General features: G+C 48.2%; 1 protein-coding gene and 1 long non-coding RNA gene across 3 annotated transcripts in view; one reads left to right on the forward strand and one right to left on the reverse strand.

Moving 5' to 3' along the window:
* The window catches only part of PDE9A (phosphodiesterase 9A), a 49,286-nt gene extending 36,536 nt beyond the window's left edge, over positions 1 to 12,750 (reverse strand). Inside the window, exons 1-2 of one of the 2 annotated variants that reach the window (XM_032994432.2) lie at positions 12,449 to 12,750; positions 42 to 112 (exon numbers count right to left, since the gene is read on the reverse strand). In XM_032994432.2, the coding sequence (XP_032850323.1) occupies positions 42 to 112; positions 12,449 to 12,517 (140 nt within the window). In that variant the 5' untranslated portion in view covers positions 12,518 to 12,750. Of the gene's footprint in view, positions 1 to 41; positions 113 to 11,149; positions 11,230 to 12,448 lie in introns of those variants that run through there. The other variant, XM_032994433.2, reaches the window with a different exon arrangement.
* Positions 11,371 to 12,524, forward strand: LOC116961950. Its single transcript, XR_004407266.2, has 2 exons — positions 11,371 to 11,483; positions 11,946 to 12,524. It is a non-coding gene; the product is annotated as an uncharacterized LOC116961950 (long non-coding RNA).
* Positions 12,751 to 20,798: the final 8,048 nt, after the last annotated feature.

A 20,798-nucleotide genomic window follows, 5' to 3' on the forward strand; every position in this document is an offset into this window, starting at 1 on the left:
CAAAAATGAAATGAATGTCACAAATGAAGAGAGAGACCTACCTTGGTAACCCTGTTGCAATGCAGAAGAGATCCATAATATCTTTAGAGTTGCAGTATTTACTAAAGATCACCTTGCAAATTGAAGAGCAGCAGGAGAAAAAAAAAAAAATAAGACAAAGAAGGGAAAGGACAGTTAGTTCCCAGTGAGATATGAACTCTATTCAGGCGTGAATTGGGCTAATTTTAAGGCTCATCCTACCATTTCAATTATCTGATTTGACTTGTGAGCTGGAATATTTCTCTATTCTTGTTTAATACCTGTGTCGTCTTTGATAAAGCAAGCAAGCTCTGGAGACCTAATTGTGCTGTTCAGAAGTAGAGCGTTAACTTATGTGAACTGAGAGCAAAAGGTTTCTCATAATGCAGTATTACTGCAGGATGATAACAACTGAAAATTTAAGGATGTAAGAACCCAGATTTAGGAAGAAAACAGTCCAGATTTGGGGAGGTTCTTGGATGGTATAAAAATGCACTGCGTTTTGGACTACACCAGCTTAAGCTAACTTTAAACTGAACAGATGGGTTTTTGTCCCTAGTTGTGGCAAATTTCCTGCCGACTATCAGGCTGTAACATTCCTGCTGTTAGGTCAGAGCTCAGACACTGAATTGCAAAATGTGCCACTGTTACCTTCCCATGCCCCCAGACACCTCTCCATCCCCTGCCCTTTCACACACGCCGGGCAGCCCCTATGTGGAGAAGGCTGTTTGAGCAGCACATCTGGGAGTGCAACATCCCCTTGATCCCGGTGTGATACGGCCTTCAATGATGCGATCCCATGCCACGATTTTCCCCAAGACTCCTGCATCCATCAGGACATGAGGGTGATGGTCCTCCCTAGTTGAGAAGCTATTCTGCAGCCGGGGTGGGGGGTCAGAAAGCCCCTCTGAGTGCCTTTGACTGACCAGGGTGGAGGCTTTGAACCTGCCATGGAAATAAAATGCCTTACTGCTGTCAGGTCTGGCTCATCTTCTCAAATCCAGGAACAACAGTGAGCTTTGGGACTGATTTGTCTGGGGGCTGCTGGTGTTAACGGGGCGGCTGCAGGCCGTGGGGGCCAGCTTGCTGTGGGGAGCAGAGGGTGGTGGTGGTGTGAAGAGGGGCAGCTTCACTGGCCAGCACTGGAGCTCACCCCACCTCCCTCACACCCCCCTCCCGAGAAGAAATAGCCACAGAGCCTCTGGCTTCAGAATGCAGCAACTCAAAGATGGTTGTGGAGACCTAACGGCAAAACTCAGAAGGAGCAAGAAAGTGATATTTCACAGATGAGGTCTGAGGCACAGGGAGATCAAGGTCAAAAGTCCCCTCTCCTTGCGAGTGCCTTGCTGGAAACTCTGTTTTCCACCCCTCACAACCACCCATAGCATCCCATTTTCTCAGGCACAGTTTCTATTGCTGTCCATCATGGCCATGGGGGAGTGCGCATGCCCACAGATCAGCCTCAAGGCTAGTGACCCAGAAAATAAGGAACGTGTCACCCGGGATGGCCCTCCAACTGTTTGCTTTCACTGCCTTGCCTCATGCTGCCAGGAGGAGGCAGGGGCTGCAGGGCAGCGGGGGGGCTGCAGGGCAGCGGGGGGCTACTGCCACCCTCCCCTATCAAGCAGGCCCCGTGTGTTCAGCGAGATCAGGACCACACTGGAAAAATAACATGTCATCATCTAATTAAAGATGCTTCTGAAAGGCATAGGTGCCAGGAGCTAATTAAGCCTGCAACATCACTCCGTCAGCCTTGGCCTTTGAGTGCTTTAATTCCTAAGTTATAATAGCGTTCCAGCAGCACAGATCCCATGCGCCTTTTCTACGGTGCCTTTCAGACACCAGGGGAAATCCTTCCCCCGGGGGTGTCCCGAGGTGCTGACCCAGACCTCTGCGGCTGGCAGAGGGAAGCCCTGGGAGGGCTGGCAGGACGCTGTGCCAGCGAGGAGCTGCTAATGCCCGCTCACAGCCCGGGACGTCGCCAGCCTGAAGAATCCGGAGAGCTGGGACAACATGACGAGGTCTGGCCAGGCTGGTTGAGCCCTGTTGCGCCTGGGGTGCGATGCACTGACACACGAGGTGATGCTGAAGCACGGCTTCAGACTGCGGTTTGCACAGGTGGTGAGGAGCCCACTTATCCTTGAGGATAACCCCCCACTTATCAGGGGGTTTATGGTGGAGAAAAGAATCACACTGGTCACCTCAAGAGGTGGCTGTGACCGATATGTGCACGTGCACCCACCTTCCCTGTTTTCCAACCCAGATGAGATTACATCAGGCAATATTTTTACTTTATGAAACGTCCAGAGACTTGATTCCTGAGGTAGTTAGTAACAGATACTGGGGAAATGGGTGGGATAAATGCCCAGGTATGCTTTAAAAACCTATTTTGCCCAGTGATTGACCCTTGGTTATTCAAATACACCAGCAATCAAAGCAATAAAACATAGCCAATTGAGTTCAGCTAGGACAGAAGCCCCACTCCTAGCAGAACACAGCATCCTACTAGAGTGATAGCTGCTAAAATTGGCTGCCAGAGTATTGGAGGGTACAAAGACTGGTACATGCAGTAACTGAGTAGATGGTGTTAATTGCAGCTGAACAGAGGGTAAAGGCTTGTGATGTGCCAGAAGTGCTGAAGTGCTATTCCAGGCACTGAGGTTTCTTATTCTGGAAATCAATTATTATTGACCAGGATAGATAAGAGGAAAAGATACAAAAAAAAAAAAAAAAAAAAAAGAAAGAAAAGAAATTTAAAAACATCAAAGGTAAGAAAGTTGACCTGACTCAGAAAGAAGCAGGAGCTTTCAATGCATTGAGGATGAATTTTAATGCTTCTTTTATCCCACATAATAGTGAAAAAGTGGGAAGCAAAACAAAGACGGTAGATACTAGATGGTGAGCTGTCTCCATACATGCTTTTTAGCTTTCCATACTTGGCATTGTTACTTAAGTTTGCTAAAAGTGGATTTGTGAATCACCCACTGCACTTTGATACTCATCTCAAGATGGTTGTCCTCAGCTGTTTGGGTTTTTTTAATCAAAGAGCATATGCTACTGAAGTTTTCTTCTGTTGCAGCCTGCTGAGCTTTTCTGACCAACTTCCTTCTGTTCTAAAACAAAGCAGCCAGCCTCAGACGTTTCCCAGCAATATGCAAGTGTTCCTGTTACTGTCTGCAACTTTATGTTCCCAATAAAGTCAATGTCAGTTGTGCTGATGGAATATGACCGGAATGTATTTTGGAGACATGGAAGGACAGTACTGTGTACTATTGATGGCTCCAGCACAGTATAGGAATCCTATTTGCCTAAAGTCCATTATCATTATCACTGCAGGGACATTAGCAATGTGAAGGCAATATAGTGATGCTTGGCTTGCAGCTGTACTTCAGCCATCTGGGACACATGGCTTCTCCCGTGACCAGGGAAGATTGTTGACCTGCAGCTTTGAGGCTAGGCAACCCTGTTGGCACTAGCTGCAGAGGTGACCCTCTCACCTGGTCCTGTGCATATGCCCTTGCTTGGGCGGATATCCTGAATCTGTTGCTCTTCAGCTGAGGTCTCCATGACGATACTTTGGGCTAAGATCATGCGTATATAGGACACAGACAGGTTCCCCATAATATGTGTCAAAAAAGTGCATAGTCACACGGGTCAGCACAGCCCCAAAAAAGCCAGGGATGACACTCCTGACACACCATCTACAGGAAAGCATGGACACTGGGACTCCGATGTTGCTTGGTGGTATGAGAGTCTCTTGCAAGACCGGTCAGCACAAGATGCTCAGCTGCATTTCATTTCTGAAAGCAAAGGCAGAGTCCAAATCATGTGTAAGCAGGGCCACAGTAGTGATACACCGCATGGGAAAGGGAAACAGAGGCCCCTGCTTCAGCTTGCAGATTGATGACCAAATGCCATGAAGAAAATCAGCCACATATAAGCCCTGTTAATTGCATTTCCCTTGGATTTGTGCCAGGAGGAAAAGAATGTTTTCCTCAAAAGTGATGCAGCATCTGCAAACAATTCATTTCCCATCTGAGAGTTAACATTATTTCATATTTCTGCCCTTGTTACTGTTAGCAAAACTTCTACCATGTGCAGAAAAAAATTACAGGAAAACTAGTCTTCTCTGAATGTTTCAGTGAGTCTCCATCAAGACCAAGAAGCAGCCATTTAATTTAAGTGGGGAATGTTGTCTGCCTGCCTTGGAAGGTAACGTGAAGCAAAAGGGGGAAAACCAGAATGAATAATCACCGAGGCTTTTTGGAGTGGAAATAATACTTTGATGAAGCATGCAGTGAGTGCGAAGTAGGACAGCGTGACTTGATGGGGATGCCTTGTTCCTGGCCCAGAGCTCACTTCTGTGGGACTGGTTTCTTTCCTGGAGACAGTTCTGCATTTTTTGAAACATCTTCCTCTGAAATAAGAGGCCACTGTCTCTTAATCCATAGTATCCGCCTCTGGTCTAGGACAAGGATTTTAAAACCCCTCTCAGAAAGAGTAGGGATTAAGAGCCCTGGTACTCTGGCTGGCTTTCCCACTCAAAGGAGCAGCTCAATATTAAGGGCTGTGATGGAGATATTCCTAGGGGACTGTTGTGCACATACTCTGCAACCTACCAGTTTACTACTAATCACATTATATTTTGCTCTCAGATAGAATGGGTAAAAACACAGCTTACAAATCCAATTTCTGTTCTATATTTGATCCTCAGAACAGCTAATCCTCTTTGTAAACTGAAAACCATGTCCAAAATGCTATCCTGTTCTGATCTGATGTTGGTAATTGGGTTTTCTTCCAAGAATTTAACTCATGTTTGTTTGTTCTTTTTGTTTTGTTTTGTTTTGTTTTTTTTCTTTTTACCCTAGTAAAATTCCTAAATAAATAATGCAGAAATATTTTCAAAGCCAGTGTATTCTCAGTTTCCAGTCCTACTTCCTTTTGCTGGTCTCAACCTGCTGAGTTCAAGACTTTTAGCACTTGGTAATGTTTTTCATTCAGCTCAGTGAGCAATGTTCAGGGTCAGGTCTGAAATTGTGGAGCTGAAACAATCTAAAATGATAATCTTTCACTAATGAGATTTGAGGAGAGTGTGTCAGAAAAGAGTCTGGTAAAACTCAGTTATGTATTTTGCATGGACTGTGAAAATTGTTGCAGCTTCTGTAAGAGCAGCTTTCATGGAGGATTTCTGAATTGCTAAGGCAGAAGGCAGATGTGAAATTTTTCGTTCTGATTTTCCTGCCTCTCCAGTGGTCTTTGTTGTCCATATCAAAATGAATCAGGATCTAGAACTTTCAGATACCACTCTATAGAAATCACTGGAAGGAATCCACATTGCTAAACATGTAAGCAAAGAGGTCTTCCTCAAAAAATAGCAGTAAATGACCTATCAGTCATAGTTCCCAATAGCTAAGAGAAGCCTTACCTAAAATCCCATATCCAAACATTTTCCGGGTTTCTCATTCTTTGAATTCAGATACAAGTATAACACGAGCCCAGCTATATACAAACTACCTGTCTATTTTTTTATTTCTCACACTAATTAACAGTTGATATTTGGAAAACCTCTCAATTTATCTGAGCTTCAAATGTTAGGCGGTATTAAGAATGGTATGCCGGATTTGCCATCTGTTTGATGCAGTAGGAGCTTCTCTAAGAGAACAACAAATAAGCGCATGTGTGCATGTGCATGTGTGGGGAAGAAAACACAAGAGCCCTCAGCTGAGAGCCTGAGCAAAAATTAAAGCTCCCCGGAGCACTTCTAACACTGCTTCTGTCAGAGGATGAGGAGCGTGGTAGATGTTTTACTTCCAACAGCCAGAGCTGTGCAGTGCTGCTGATTCACACTTAGCTTCGGGCAGCGACGCAGCTAGACAACGCTCATTTCAACGCAACACCTCAGCGAAATGTACGGGTGGGATTCGCCTGATGTAAATTTAACCAACTACAAGTTCAGCATCTCATGCGTGTTGCTCTGCTAGACTCCCTCTCTTGCCAGCAGAGAGAGAGGACAACTTCCAAAGGGTAAATCAGCCCACACATCTCCAAAACCCAGTTTAAGATGGGATGAATCATCCTCTGGAGGTACCACCCGCCTCCCCAGTGACTATGAGGGAACCTGCGTGACTAGCTTGGAGACATCATCGCTAACTTTTACATGGCTACAGTTAGTGGTTAAGTGGGGTGAATCCCGTTAGTTTCCTAATTTGATATGTTACCCTAAAATAAGAAACAGGAGCTGTGAGACAGAGCTGATGTAGCAGGATCCCAAGGCATGTGGCTATACTGTAAGTTGCAATTCCCATCCCTGTAACATCCCTGAACAGAGTGCTATGGGAAAAGAGATTTTTCTCTTTCCAGGAAAGAGAAAACGTCTAAGATACACTCATACATGTGACCCCCAGGGCAATCTTGGACGTCCATTGAGAGGGACAGCATGGCAGAGGTTGGCTTTTTCACTATGAGCAAGGAAGGACCTCATTACTTTTTAGAGTCATTTAGGCTCATAGAAGAAGTGAAGTTATGTTAAAGAGAGCCTTGTGCAACCTAATGACTATACTAAGGGGCATATTACTAATATTCAGTCTTTCAATACTAATGATTAATGGCAGAATATAACCAGACACCAGCAAGGCTGATTGTGAGAGGCTGAGCTGAAAGTTTATTTTCTGCAACAGACATAAAAGTATTTCAACCTTTGACAAATAACACAAATGTCTATACTCTGGCTTTTCTTAGCATAAAAAGGGCACACATTCTCTGCTAATGGAGTACTAAGTGCAATTAACCCCATAGCACATTAATGCATTAGCCTTGAAATGTTTTGTAAACTGTAAAGAAGGATGCTTTAGTGCCAAATGTCCTCACTAAAGGTGAATGAAACTAGGCTGCTTGTTTCAAAGCTACTCACAAAATTAATGTCTGACATTACAACATGGTCGATAATACAGGACTGTTAGAAGGGTAATGTTAGTTAATGGAGTAAGCAAAAGCAGGTCTGGTGAGAGGCCAGTGAAAGGTCAGTTTGTAGCTGTAGAGGTTCACTAGAATGGTGACAGAAACAAAGCGGTTTTGTCTTGTTTGTACTCAGCCTTAAGAGTTGCATATGAGTAGCATAAATTGCTACAGTTGACTTGTCCAAATCCATAGGTAACACTAGCAGGAGAGTGTTAAACTTACATCTTGTCTTGGCTAACATGAGCATAAACTGTAATAACTATAATGGCCTGCATGTGACTTCAGACTGATAAGCAGCAGTGAATAAGCCTTTCTGGGTGATGGGTAGAGAAGAATTATGGTGCAGCTATGGTGGAATTACAGAGCTGTGCCGGGATTATGGTTTGGCCCCCTAAATGCTCTGAGGAGCCCTCCCTGGGGAGGAAAAAGAAGGTGGAGTAGCGGGGAGAGAGGCCTCAAGTATGACATTTTCTTTCACTCTTTTAAAAGCATGGGTTTAAGCAATTTTTACTCTTTAAAATGTTTATGTGCTGTAATGTGATGGAGTTTTTAGGAACCTGATCTTCATTTCTCGCTGCTTTACAACAAGAACAACTAGCAGCTGCCTTGAATTCACTGGGGCGAGATAAAATCAGAGAGCCAAAGTTAGCCAAGACCACTGGCCAGACTCAGCCTGTGCTACCTTGCACCTTCCCCCGCCCAAAGAGATCTGCCAGCACTAAGAAAATGGCCTTGATCCCACAAAAACATTCTTAAGCCTCACTGTGCTAAAGCGGATTTTGGCATTGCCTTGTCCATGCATGGGAAGAACCTAAGAACACTGGCCAGGCAGAGCAACCCCCAAAGGTGTCCATGTCCCGACTGCCCATGAACATCCACCCCTCTGCACACCCCTCTGACGGTCAGCAGCTGAAAGGGTGCTGCCTTAAATCCTCCGTCCAAAACAGACAGGGAACTGGGCCCATGGGCACCGCAGAACACGCCTGCCCTGCTGTGCTGAAAGAGCCACCAGGATGCAAAAATATTCAATCGCCTTGAACTGATCATCACACCATTATTTTTCTGCTGTGTTTTGTTTTGGATCTGAACCCAGTTCGGCATGTTAAAAATAGCACGGTGAGCTTCGGAAAAATCTGTTGGGTTTTCTAGAGTCTAGGCATTTATACCACAGTTGCTGTTGCTTTAATTAAAAAGAAGAGCTCACATGACAGAAATGAGTCCTAGGTGCTGACATTTCAGTGCAGTAGCCACAGCACCAAAACACAGTTTTAGCTTTTTTCTGTTCATTGTGGACTTCGGGCCAAGAGGAAAAATGACTGTGGATGGCTCAGTGTCCTGCTCCACAGGTCAGTACAGCAGAGACCCAGAAAGGTTGAACTCAGTACATTTCTTTGAGAAAAAAAAAGGTCATTTCTCTGTTTAGCATCGGGAATGACTCAGTAAACCAGCAAAATGACTCCAAAATTCTTTACTTGCTTTTTGAATAGGAAGAAAATACCACCCTGAATGATTTTATAGAATCCTTGACAAACGCAGTGGTCTTCTTTTTTCCAGTTAGTTCAGGCTCTATATCCCTCTGACTTTCCATCCTTCTTACAAATATGATGTTGATTAAGACACTGGAAACAGAAATCCTCTTGAATTAAGCATTTTTCTCAGAGGAACTCCTTGCAACTCTGTAAGCAAAGCCACTACCCTGTGACATTTGAAAACAAGAGCCATGAAGCCACCCACCTGGGAATAAAGCCACTGTCTGGTTCGGCTCTGCTACCATTTAAATCTCAAAGGTCAAAAGAAAATGTTCCTCAATTGTTTCTTCATGGAAAAGAAATTGGGCATGAGCTGGGGAACATTTTCTTGCTGGTGGATTTTTAATTCAAAACAGACTCAATAGGAAATTTTCTTAAAAATGCAGCCGAAGGGTTAAGAACGTTATGAAGGAAAATAAGACTCCGGATCCAGCTCAAGTTTGGTTCAGCAAACCTCACTTCCCTGCTGGCAGGTTACGGGTTTGGGTGCTTGATCCCATCTGGTGGCACTCCAGAAAACACGAGAAATCCCTGTCCACGGTGGTACTGCAAGTTCACCTTATCCTATACGAAACACAGCCGCGGCTACCCCCGTCCTGCTGCCTCCTCCTCTGCCTGGCAGCAGACCAGGCTGTGGCAGGGGTGGGACAGGGACGTGTTTCACGGGTGTGCCGAGTCCTGGGCACGCGTGCGAGGCGCAGAGGGAGGCGTGTGTCCAAGCAAGTGGGTAATGAACTGCTGCGTGTCGCTGGGTGAGATGATCCTTTAAAAATAATCAAACTAAGCAGCGCTTGTTTCCCCCCAGGTGTGCATCCCCTTTATGCAGGCACTGGATAGGAAACACATTACGCTGTAATTTAATTTTTCAGTCAGCTCCGAGAACAAGTGACCTCTTTGAAGCGGGTTTGCACAGAGCCCCGGTTTGGCGCGCGGCTGTAAGGCCGCGAAACCTTTGATCTTCCCTCTCTCACAGCCCCAGCACTGCTGTCCCCTCCACCTCCTGCGTCGCCTTCGGTCCTACCTCCACCAGCTTGGCAGGTGGGCGCCCCATGGGAGGCCCTCGTCCCCTGACCCTTGGCTGGGACACCAGCAGCCCGAAGCCTTCTCCTGGTGTACACACAAGCCACCCTTTTGGGGAGCTTGAGCTCAGGTGCCTGTGAGGGCATCATGGTTGGTGTCTGCTGGGCTGGGGTGGGTCATCTCACGTCCCCCCCAAAGCAGAGCCCTTGCTGCCCCGGCATGGGGAGCTACTCAGCTGGCTCAGCCCACTGGAAGAGAGCCCATCCCTGCAGTCAGCTTTGGTGAAGCCCACTTTGTGCCTGCCCGTGCTTCTGAGAGGTCAGTTTATCAAACTGTGACAAACAACTGGGAGCCTTTGTGGGCACAGGCAGGGTGGGGACAGGGGAAAGGGCAGGGGCTGAGGAGGTTACAGAGGTGAGGGCTAGGCTTCCCCGGTGTGACGTAGGAGTGATGCTGAGCAGCACTGGGCTGGGCTCCCCTCCGGCACCGGCCTCCCACCGCCCCCCCCACGGGAGGCTACTGGGTGTTCATGGCACTGGCCTTGTGGGGACGGCCCTCAGCCCTTCCTCTGGGACATGCTGGCCTCGGGCACGGTCCTGCATTCAACCCCTGCTGATGGTGCCTCTTTTATTTCATCGACTACTGAGAAGGGTTTCAAACCCAGAAAGCTCTCCTTCGGCGGTCGCCCTCGCCGCTGTGCCCCGCGGACCTGCCGACACACAAACCCACTTAGCTCAATTCAACACTCCTGCCGCGGAGCACTTCCCAGTGCTCACCTGCACCGTGCAGGATCCCGGGGGAGGCGGCACACGGCGCTCTGAGCCTCGTTTGGTCTTTCATTTACCCCAGCACCGAGGCAAAACAACTTCTCCCAAAGTCAGTAGCACGCCCTGCGGCTGCACAGGTAAAAATTCAGGACGAGGCCACGGAAACACAAAATTACCTGTGAACAATTGCCATCACAGCTAGTGCTATCATCACAGCTAGTGCTATCACAGTATGCCCAGTCCTACGGCATGACTCTGCAATGTCCAGCAAGACGGTTGCAAGCTGGAGCTGAGCCCCTTCAAACTCAACAAGTGCTCTTATAATGAAGCTCATTACTTCTTTAATCAGTAGCTTAGCATTGATTTAATGAGTTCCCTTTAGAAGTCTCCAATGCTGCATTCCTTGGAAGATTAAGGGCTGGTTTTTGGTTTTGGTTTTTTTTTTTTTTTTTTTTTTTTTTGATTCTAATGATGTTGTTACTGAGAAGGCATGAGAATCTGAGATATGCCCTGCTTACCCCTGGGTGAACCCCATTTACATGGCATTTTTACTGCAGGAATCCTTCCAAACATCGCACAGATGGAATTTCACATCTGACAAAAGAAACAGATAATGTTTTTTGAGCAAAAAAACCCCTTAATACCGCCTGAGTTTGCATTGGCTTGCTCATGTAATCGTGCCTCTTTTGTGTTAGTGTCAAAAGCACTCTCCAGAGACTGGTTCTGAGAAACATGTTGTTTTTTGTTTTTTTTTTTTTTTTTTCCCCTCATAAACCAGCATAGATGACAGACAACATGCCTTACCAACAGCTATGCAAACACTCGCCACCCTTTCAAAATATCAAAACGTTTTCATACTGAACTGTAAAGGTGCCAGGGAGCTCCGTACCAGCCTTGCTTCTGGGGGGGCTGTCAGGCAACAAACTCATTAAGCCCCGTCAAGAGAGAAGCGGCACTTTCAGCTCGGCAGAGCCGGCACGGAGGCGCCCACGGCGGCAGCGGGACCACCGCCACGTCTAAGCATCCATCCGAGATGGATGAGGAGAAGCGGCCCGCTCTGGGGAACCTGGCGCAGGTTTGGATTCTCTGAGGTCTTGTTCCTGAGGACACGACTTTGGCGGTCACGGTGGGTCTCTAGGGCAGTGGCAGAGGGCACCGTGGGCAACGGAGACGTGCGCGGTGGGATGGGACTGTGAGTATCAGCTCTCCCTTTACCTCGTTTCTGCAGCCACTCATACAGCAAAGGGGAAGGAAGGGAAAGGGTATCTTCGCTGTTTCGTTTTAAAGGAGAAACAAAAGGCGAGGCGGGGTGAAATGAAAATTTAGAGCAGGAAGGCAAGAGAGAGAGTTATTTGAATTTTGCTAGTCAGAGTTTATTTGCTCTTAAGACTCGCAGAGGCTGTCTATTACAAAAAAGGCACTTGGTTTGCGGCCAAAGAATTGCTGACGAAAAGAAGGAAAAAAAGACTCGCAAAAATGCAGCGGCATTGTTTCTGTTTAAAAACAGTGAGCTGTCAGCTCGACAGCATATGAGCTCCCCCTCTTATCCAGGATACATTCATCCCCCAGTTTTCCCTGCGCTGTGAACGATGGCTGCACAAACAAGGCAGGCTTATGGAAGTGAAAGTTTTAATTAATGTTTATCGTCATTTAGGAACCACTTGGCAGAGGCAACGGGGACCCCGGGGACCCCCGGCGATGCAGCGGCACTCCCCATCGCCCCACAGCCGCGCGCCTGCCGGCCGTTCCGCGTGGCGGTGGGAAAATGCCCATCGCTAAACGGGCAATCTCCAAACAGCTCGGCACACCGTGCTGCCTGGGTGAAAAACCTCCTCGCAGGCAAAACTTTGTAAACACGTTGCGACGCTGCTCTGGGAGAGGAAGCCTGCACGGCTGCTAAACCGAGGAGCCCCACGGCGGCAGTGAGAGCTGCCAGCCTCCCCTTCCCCTTTAAATAAACATCCGTGTACAAAGCAGAAGCCGCTCGAGATCCCCCCCGCCCCGAGCCCCGCTTCCCTTTAAAAAGAGATTTGAAGCCCGCAACAGCACTGAATGCAAACACGCGTCTAACATTACAGAAATAGGTCGTGCAGCAAACCCAGCCTGCAGCCGCTGCTGCGTCCGGAGACACTACTTTGTGAAAAACAGCAAAAGTACCTTTTGAATTCTTCCATCAATATCCAAATAAATACACTTGGGCCGGTAGGTTGAGGAGGCAGATCCCATCTTGCTACAGCTGGGCTTTCACTGGACTTTTTTCTAGTATCAAGCAGAACAGAAAATAAGGTTTATCCTACCAAGCCGAGTCACCGCTGCCTGACAGTTTGGTGTCCCTGCTCCTCTGTATCCCACTGTACTCTTATTCAGGGAAGGTCCCTCCTCTAACATGCATGCATTTTGCTGTGCCTCTGTCTCTCTCTGCCACCTCCTTTTAGTTTTGCTTCCCTCCAAACCCAGCTGCCTCGGACAGGGAAAGACACAGGCTCCAGCTCCTGCCTGCAAGTGCCCTCTCAATTCCCATAGCAACAACCCCTCTTGGCTTTAGGGCTGAGAGCTGCTGGGCATCCCCCACGGAGCTCTGACCCCGGGGCTGACCAGCTCCCATTACTCACAAGACCAAGTGACGCTTATCCCCCGGGGGGGCTGGGGAGGGGAGAAAAAAAATCTCCTTTGTCAGGGTGGTGAGAGATGCATTCATTATGCTGAAATAGGACGGTAATTATTAATTAGTGCTGACCCTCCCGGTGAGCTGCCTGCACCCTGCAAGCGGTGTGACAGGGTCCCAGCTCTGCCCTGTGCTGGAAGTGCCCTTTCAGGCCCCTGACGCAGATGGGGCTCGGACTGTCCCAGCCCAAACTCAGCAGCTTCATTTCCACATCCCTCCTGTTACTATTACAAGGATGGAAAGAAAAAGCAGCAGCTTTTTCTTTTTTTTTTTTTTTTTTTTCCTCTGTAAGCTCCAGAAGCACAAAGAAAGCTTAAAGCCCATGCTCTTGCCCAGCACCATCCGTGCCACCCCCGGAGCGCAGGAATTTCTTATTTAAGTGAACGTGAAGTATCCTGGCAAAACCATCTCCCATGGGAAGACACAGATGAAAACCAGGGGGGTGCAAAGCACCCGACAGCCGATTCTCTGAGTGGGTGCCAAATTCTATCTGCTGCGTGTCTGTGCTGCGCTGTGCTGCAGTGCCGGCGCCCGTGGGGAGCTGAAGCAGCGGCGGGGTGATGCTCGGTCACGGAGGGGAAAGAGCTTTGGAGACAGCTGCTCCTCTGCCCTAGCAGAGGAGAGAGGCTGTCTGATGGGCTGCAAGCACGCACGGCGGCTGGAAACAGCTTGTCCTGCGAGCGTTAGTTCTCAGCGTTCTCTGAGGCTTCTCATGGAGGAGCTGCGAAAACATTTCCCAGCCTCTTTTGAGCTGCAGTCTGGGAGAGCTGGGCTTGCAGCGGTGGGGTCGGTGCTGCCTTCCCTGCCCACCCCCGGCCCTTGCTGCACCTTGCGCGACACACAACTGACCCGCAGAGGAGGCCAACGTGGCCCCGCGGGCTACGGCGTGATGTGCAGCCTCGGCTGCCCCCTGCAACACGCAGGCAGGGCTCGCTCGCTCTGTGAAGGGGATTCATAAGAGCTGGCAGGGCTGAGCTGGTCCCGAAGCCAGAGCCAGGCTGGCCTTTCGGGCCAGAGCCAGCGCTACTCCTAATGCCCTCAGAGCCAGCACCGAGGGGACACTTTGGGGAGGTACAAGCCTTTGCTTCACATTCTTCCTCTGCCAGCTTGGAGCAGACACTTGAAGTCTTCCTGCAGAAAGCCCTCCCCACTGTAGGGCTATCCCGTGGGCTATCCTGTGAGCTATCCCCTAGGCTATCCCCCAGGCTATGCTACAGTCTATACTGTAGGCTGGCCTGGAGGCTACCCTCTAGGCTATCTTCTAGGCTATTTTGCAGTCTACCCAAAAAGCTATCCTGCAAGCTATCCTGGAAGCTAATCCCATAGGCTACCCTGTGGGCTGTCCCCATGGCTATTCTGAGGTTGGCACAGCCTCTCCCACTGCAGCAGCCCTTCTACATCATCCCCACGGCTTCTATGCATCAGTCAGGACCCCTGCGACCGGTCATTTCATTCCTGGTCTGCTAAGCATTGCCTTAACCATGGTTCACTCCTGGGTGACTTGACTGAGCTCGACAAGCAGCAGGTACCTGAGGAAGACAGCCATGAGGACAAAAATGCAGCCATTTAGAAAGAGGCAGCAAGGGCACTCATGCTGGCAGATGCACGTGGGGTGTTTGGTCTTGCAGAGGGGGAGGCTGAGATCTCCCCCCATGATGACCGGCCGCAAGAGTGGTCCAGCGAGATCACAGGTGCACTGCAGGATTTGATCACACATCACTGAGACATCTAATGATCAGAATCTCATACCGGTGAGCATCCACCTTTTGATTTCTAGTTTAAAAAGCAACCAGCTTCTCCAGCCAGTAAAATGACAGGCTCCAAAATCCAGGTGATGATCCTGTTCCTGCCACTCCATCCTCCTTGTCAAATCTATTGTCCCTGGGTATTTAGATTTTCTTTCTTAAGCTCCAGCACACATTCCAACCCCCCTTAATGACATTAGTACTTTTTGGAAAAACTGTTTTGCTGTAAAATTGCGGATTACTGCACTTTTCAAGAATTTTTCATGTAGAAGTGAATCTACAAAAGCTGAGCTCTCAGAAATTATGGTAAAAGCCTGATGCAATCTACAGCACAGCTCAGGCCCATGCCTGAAAGGTGACAAAAGGTGGTTTTCATCAAAGAGGATGTGCAGCTCTGTGAGATTGCTGCCTTCCTTTAGCAGGTTTAACCCTCCCAAATCTCCTTATTTCATTATGTGCTGTGCAACTTGGGGTAAAAATGACTTGGAGTAATTACCCGCTCTTACTGAACCCTTCGACAGTTCATCAGCTGGGCTAAATCCTGGCAATACAGTGCCAGATGATGTTTCACCATCGTTTGTCTTAAGGGAACATTTTGGCCAGCTACGGGCAGCACTAAGCTATTATGCCCCAGACCGCAGGCGGCAGTCAAGTGTTGCACAGCTCTGCTTTGCCTTCTCTGCTAAGCTGTTTACCAAGGCCAACACCCACCACTTTGTACACACAACCTGTAAAAGTAGATGTGCAGGCTGCAAGGCTTGAGCCCCTGGCCCGGCGATCTGGTGCTGCCCCAGCCAGATGTCACTTACCCTGGCAGGTGCCCCCAAGGAGACAAAAAGGTGCCTCTGTCTCCCAGTCCCAGCGTCTGCTCCACCTATGCGGTTCAGAAGCAGCTTTATTAGGGTTTCCAGTGTGTAGCTGTAGGATATTCAGATCACACACGATTTGCACTTGGACTCACCGCTATCAAGGCACAAAATATCCACGCTGTCTTTACCTGGGTCAAGATCCATCCTCTGCTGCAAACCTTGCTTAAAGGGTGCGTGTAAAGCTTTAGGGATGCAGAGGGCTGCCCCAGCCACTCTCCATGCAGGGCTGGCATGGGGTGGCATGGCACCATCTCCATCCACTCCATCCCCTCTGCCCACGGCTGCAACTACGCAGAAGGGACAAGGCAGGGACAGCACCGCCTCTGCTCGCCTTTCCCCTGTACTGCCAGCCTGTGCAGCCTCTCTGAGGAGCTGCCCCGGCCAGACACATCTGGAGGTGGCAACATCTTTTTGCAATAGTCTCCCAAAATCTGTCCTTTCCCCAAAGCATGCCCATTGATCAGAGTCACCTATTTGCAGCCACGGGACTGAGTTCCCAGGGCTCACTTCACTGGTCCTGAATTCCCCGTGCTCACATGGTGCCACCCACTGCAGACCATGACCCCCAGGCTCTCTAAAATCTAGTTTTCCTGCAGCACTCAAGAAATTAAGTGCCCCTTGCAACACGTTGTGGGCAGCTGCACATCCAAACTGGGGGAGTACAGGGTGGTAATCTTCAAATGGATTTAGATGGGGAAAAAAAAAGCCAGGTAAATTAAATTTTGCAGTGAAAGATCTCCCATTCTCTTATCCTCAGAGAAATGCATGTCCATGAGTCATCGCTGAACGCTGTTTCCTCATGCTCTGCCGCACTTTGGCTCTCCTTTTCCTCCATGGTGGAGTGAGATCCATCGGGGCCCTGCCCGCAGTGCCTGCCCCTGCCCTGCACCCTCCTCAGTGGACTCAACACCAAATAGCTCACCCCACCTGAAGGGTCAGGAGAGGTACCAATGGTTGAGGCTAGGGAGGGAAAACCTTGGGTTTTGTGCAAATCTCAGAAAGTACCTTGGTGCCTATGGAAGGGGCTGATTAGAGTCTAAGGTTGTATTTGGAAATGCTTCCTGGGCCATTGGGACTGGGAAGGTGCAGCCTGGCTGGAGAAGGTGATGGGCAGCTGGAGCATGATTCAAGCCAAGTATTTTAAGGATGGTGATGCATTTTGAACAAAGTCTGACTAGAAGAAAAAGCAGAGAATAATACGTTTTTTAAAAATCAGCTTTTTTCCTTACCTAATCCATATCTAAGACTCTCAGCTACTCCCTCTGCCCACTATCCCTTCTCTTGTAGGTCTCCTCCTTCAGCTGTAGTCTCTTGCATATGCCTGTCTGTCTCCACATTTCCGCAGGGCCTTGTCTTATTGCTTCACCTCTCTTGCTTCACCTCTCCATACTGCTTCCCTCAAATCTACTGAAACATCTAATTGCCCTTAGAGCTGGGAAGGTTTCTCCTTTGCTCCCCCAGCTCCTTTTCCCCTACCTACTTCACTTAGTCTTCTCTCCCTACTTCCACCATCTTTGGTGTTTCACCACTCTTCCTTCTAGATTTTTCTCCTCCACAAACGTATAAGTCAGGGTCAAGTCTATGCAGGAATTAACTTTTCATGGCAGTTACGCTGTTAATAGCTAAACTGATGGTTATGCCAGTGTAAGCTCCTCCATCACTCCTGTTGCAGAGCACGACAGACCTTTTTGGTCCAGCTCTCACTCCTTTCCAAGAGCCTATTGGAAGCTTATGGCTTGCTGTATATGGAAATTTTAGCATGCGTCTTTGCATGTTTATTTTATGCACTGCCAGGTTTCCACAGGCCCAGTCCTGGAAATTATCATATTTAATGCTAATTGTGGAATGAGTGATTATTAATACTGGGACCTTTGTACAATTTATCTATGCAGGCCCTGAAAGCTTGTGTTTGGCCCTTCACCACGCAGCAGCACAGCTCCCCCCCTTGCTCTTGGCTCCAGCCCCATTTCTGTGTCCATTGCTCACCCCAGCCCCAGCCCCAATCCCCGTGGTGCAGCCGTAATCACTCGCATCCTGGTTTCCATGGCAAACCCCCAGAAACGTGGGCTGGAAAGGAGTGGCGGCATCTCCTGACATGGCTGCTCCAGGGCACCAGGGTGCAGATATAGAGGCCCGTGGGCTGAAGACATAGTATTACTCACTCAGGAACCAGCCTTGCTCTTTAATCCAACAATGCTGGCCACCTTGGTGATAATACTGCCTTTATTTTGTTTACAGTTGTTGCTAAAATTCTGGTAGCAGTTATTTTTGCTTGTGTCTCAACACTCACACATAGCAGTTAACAGGCTCAAATCTTGGGAAAGTAAAAATAGCAGACCCTGTTAACTCACACATACTTGTCCACGTGTGCAGTACTGGCTTAGAGAAGGAGAAGAGCAGTCTCAAGCCACAGGCGGTCCTTCCACTTTATGAAAACATGTGCTCATTACAGCATCTGGCATTTCTTGACTTTCCTCTTCTGTCTACTGAGGAAAAAGCCTTCTTTCTCCAGCTCTATGTTAGCAATTTCTTTTAGTAATCTGCTTTCTAAAGCACTTGCAATACCTGGCAGCTCCCCAAGTTGATTTCCTGAAGGTCTCCCAGCGGTGCAAACTCCTTGCCTTTCCCTGCTCCCTGTCGGGTGTGGAGGAAGCTCAGCCTCCACACAGCATTGCTCTTCATTGCAGCGTGAGCATCACGTCCTTGGCGCAGGCCCTGCGACGCAGCACCACAGATGACCCTGCGTCCTGATTTGGCTAAGAACACTTTGCATCACCTCCCCAGGCGACCCGTTCTCCTTGCCAGGAGCGAGCAGGACCTCAGGCATGGCCATGCCCTGTGCCAGGGTGCCGCGTGTTGCCAGCTGCCTGCGGAGAGACTTGGCCTCACCCTCTTCCCTGAAACCTCTCTGCTTGATTTTCAGGCTCCATTCCATCTCTGCTTTCCATTTTCCACCTCTTCCCTTCATTTCTCGCTCCCCTCCCATCCCTGTAATCCCACTATCTGTTCCTAGGCTTTCATTTAAGGCATTGACACGGAGCCAAGAGTAACCAAGTGCCTTGTGATTTTGCCCAAGGCACTGTTGTATACAATATGAAGCATGCAACACAGACATACATGTATGGACCCTAACTAGCTGCTAACAACACACGCAGTTAGTGCACCGGATCCCTGATATAGAGCTTCTGGGAAAGCCCAGCTATAAAATTTGTGTTTTCATAAGGTTATGGAAGAAATTAGCAGACCCAAATGGAACTTTCAAGGGCTGATGAGAAAAAAATAAATGAAATTAACTGTGTCTGGAGTCACCCGCTAGATCATTCATAGGGACGATAGCCAAGAAGTAGAAAAGTCAGTTCCCTCTACTGGACAAGGTTGGCTTATGCTCTTGGCAGGAAAGCCCGAGCGGGGGCCGAAGCCCATGCTCCCAAACGGGAGGGAAGCGATATATGGCTCGACTTGAAGAAAACTGCCTGGCATCTCATGTGGTGCAGGAAAGTGAAATTACTTCAGATGCCTTTTTTGGGACACTGCCATCTGAGCAGCTCAGAGCTGTTCAGTGACTCACTGTAAATCAGCTACTTCCATCTTCCTGACAAGCAGACCTCAGACACCCTAACGTCTTGGAAACCTGAAGATTAATGAAGGGTTGAGAATAGCGGTGCCAGCCTGGCGTAACATATTCCATGTGTTCCCGAGATGCGGGGCCTGGGGGACAGGGACATTCATGCACTTTTGTGTCTGGGCTGAAGACCTGACACGGGCAGAGCAGGAGGCGATCATTGCTGCATCTGTGACTTATCCTTGGGTGCCTCCTCGCCTGCACTCTGCTGCTCACCCCCTCCTTACAACACTGACCCACCCGCACGCAGGGATGGCTACAAAATGTTTCACTACTTGAGGCTGCTTTTCAGCAAGTCAGGTGCATGGGCAAAGTTTGGATCCTGGGTGGGAGACTGTACCTCAGCTGCATCACACCTGCGTCTCAAAAATCAGAGCTAGCCACAGGAATTCCTGGGGGGTCAGAATAAAGGGACTTGGTGTAGTTCTTTGCAGTAGACAAAAAATTAGACCTTCTAATTTAACAGGATTTTAAAAAATACAGACCTTCATAGATAGCTAGATAATATCTCAAATATGTAACATTTTTCTATAACATACATATTTTCTCATATTTGTTCTGTTTGCATAGATCATTCAGTCCTGTTTCTATTAACGGGCAGAATCACATTTCCTCAATAAAGAGATTAAAGAGCCTCATCTTTTAGGGTTGGAGGCCAGAACAGAGCCACAGATATTGTGTGAAAAGGATGAAAAAAGCCTCAGGAAGAACTGAAAGTGCCTGATCCACTCCACCAGAATACTGAAGGCTGCATGAAATGGGGAAACTTTTAACTATTCTTTCAGTCTCCAAAATTACACTGAGTTCAGTAACGCTTGCCCCTGGGAGCGTTACCTAGACAATCACCCATCACACGCCTCTATTAACATTGTCACCGTTTCTAAAAATCACAGGTCATGACCAAGGACTCTCAAAAGATTGGGTGAGAAATCATTAGCGTCTGCTCTCAAATAACAGATTTGTGCTTTTTCTTTTTACTTGTCTCCTATCTTCTGAATCTGACTGTTCATCCAGGTCACGTACATGAGCTTAGCTCTACAACTTTGAAAGCCAGAAACTTTCACCAAGGAACAAAATTGAACTGAGATTTTCATGCAATAAGACAACTCTATTTCCCAAGGAAAACAGTAAACATCATAAATGAATAGTCTGATCAGGAGAAAGGGCAGCACTGAAGTATTACAGAAGATGAAATGGAAGTAACTTATGGGGGGTGGGAGTGCCTCACATGAAAACTAAATTATTTTTATTTTTGGTAAATATTTTTCACTACCCTTTCTCCATCCTCCATTGGATTTTGCCCTCCAGAGCCCAAGTTTTCACCACGGTGCTGGGTCTCAGCCCATACCTCCCCTTCCCTCCTTCACTCTCCCGTTCTTAGAGATGGCCCCAGGCAAACCCTGAGACCAGTAACGTTGGTTTTCAGATGTGAACATTCAAGTCCAAGATATTGCAAGAGGTAAAAAACCCAAACTCAAGCCCGTGCTTCCCTTCCTAGCTCCTGCACAGGTAAGGACCCAATGTGACCGTGACGAGGCTAGCTCTACAGCGTGTATTTAGCCTCAAAATGGAGGAGAGCCGCTCAGGGACCATCAACAGGGAAAAC

Source organism: Tyto alba, unplaced genomic scaffold (genome assembly GCF_018691265.1).
Source record: "Tyto alba isolate M040663 unplaced genomic scaffold, T.alba_DEE_v4.0 Super-Scaffold_14, whole genome shotgun sequence".
Taxonomy (NCBI): Eukaryota; Metazoa; Chordata; class Aves; order Strigiformes; family Tytonidae; genus Tyto; species Tyto alba.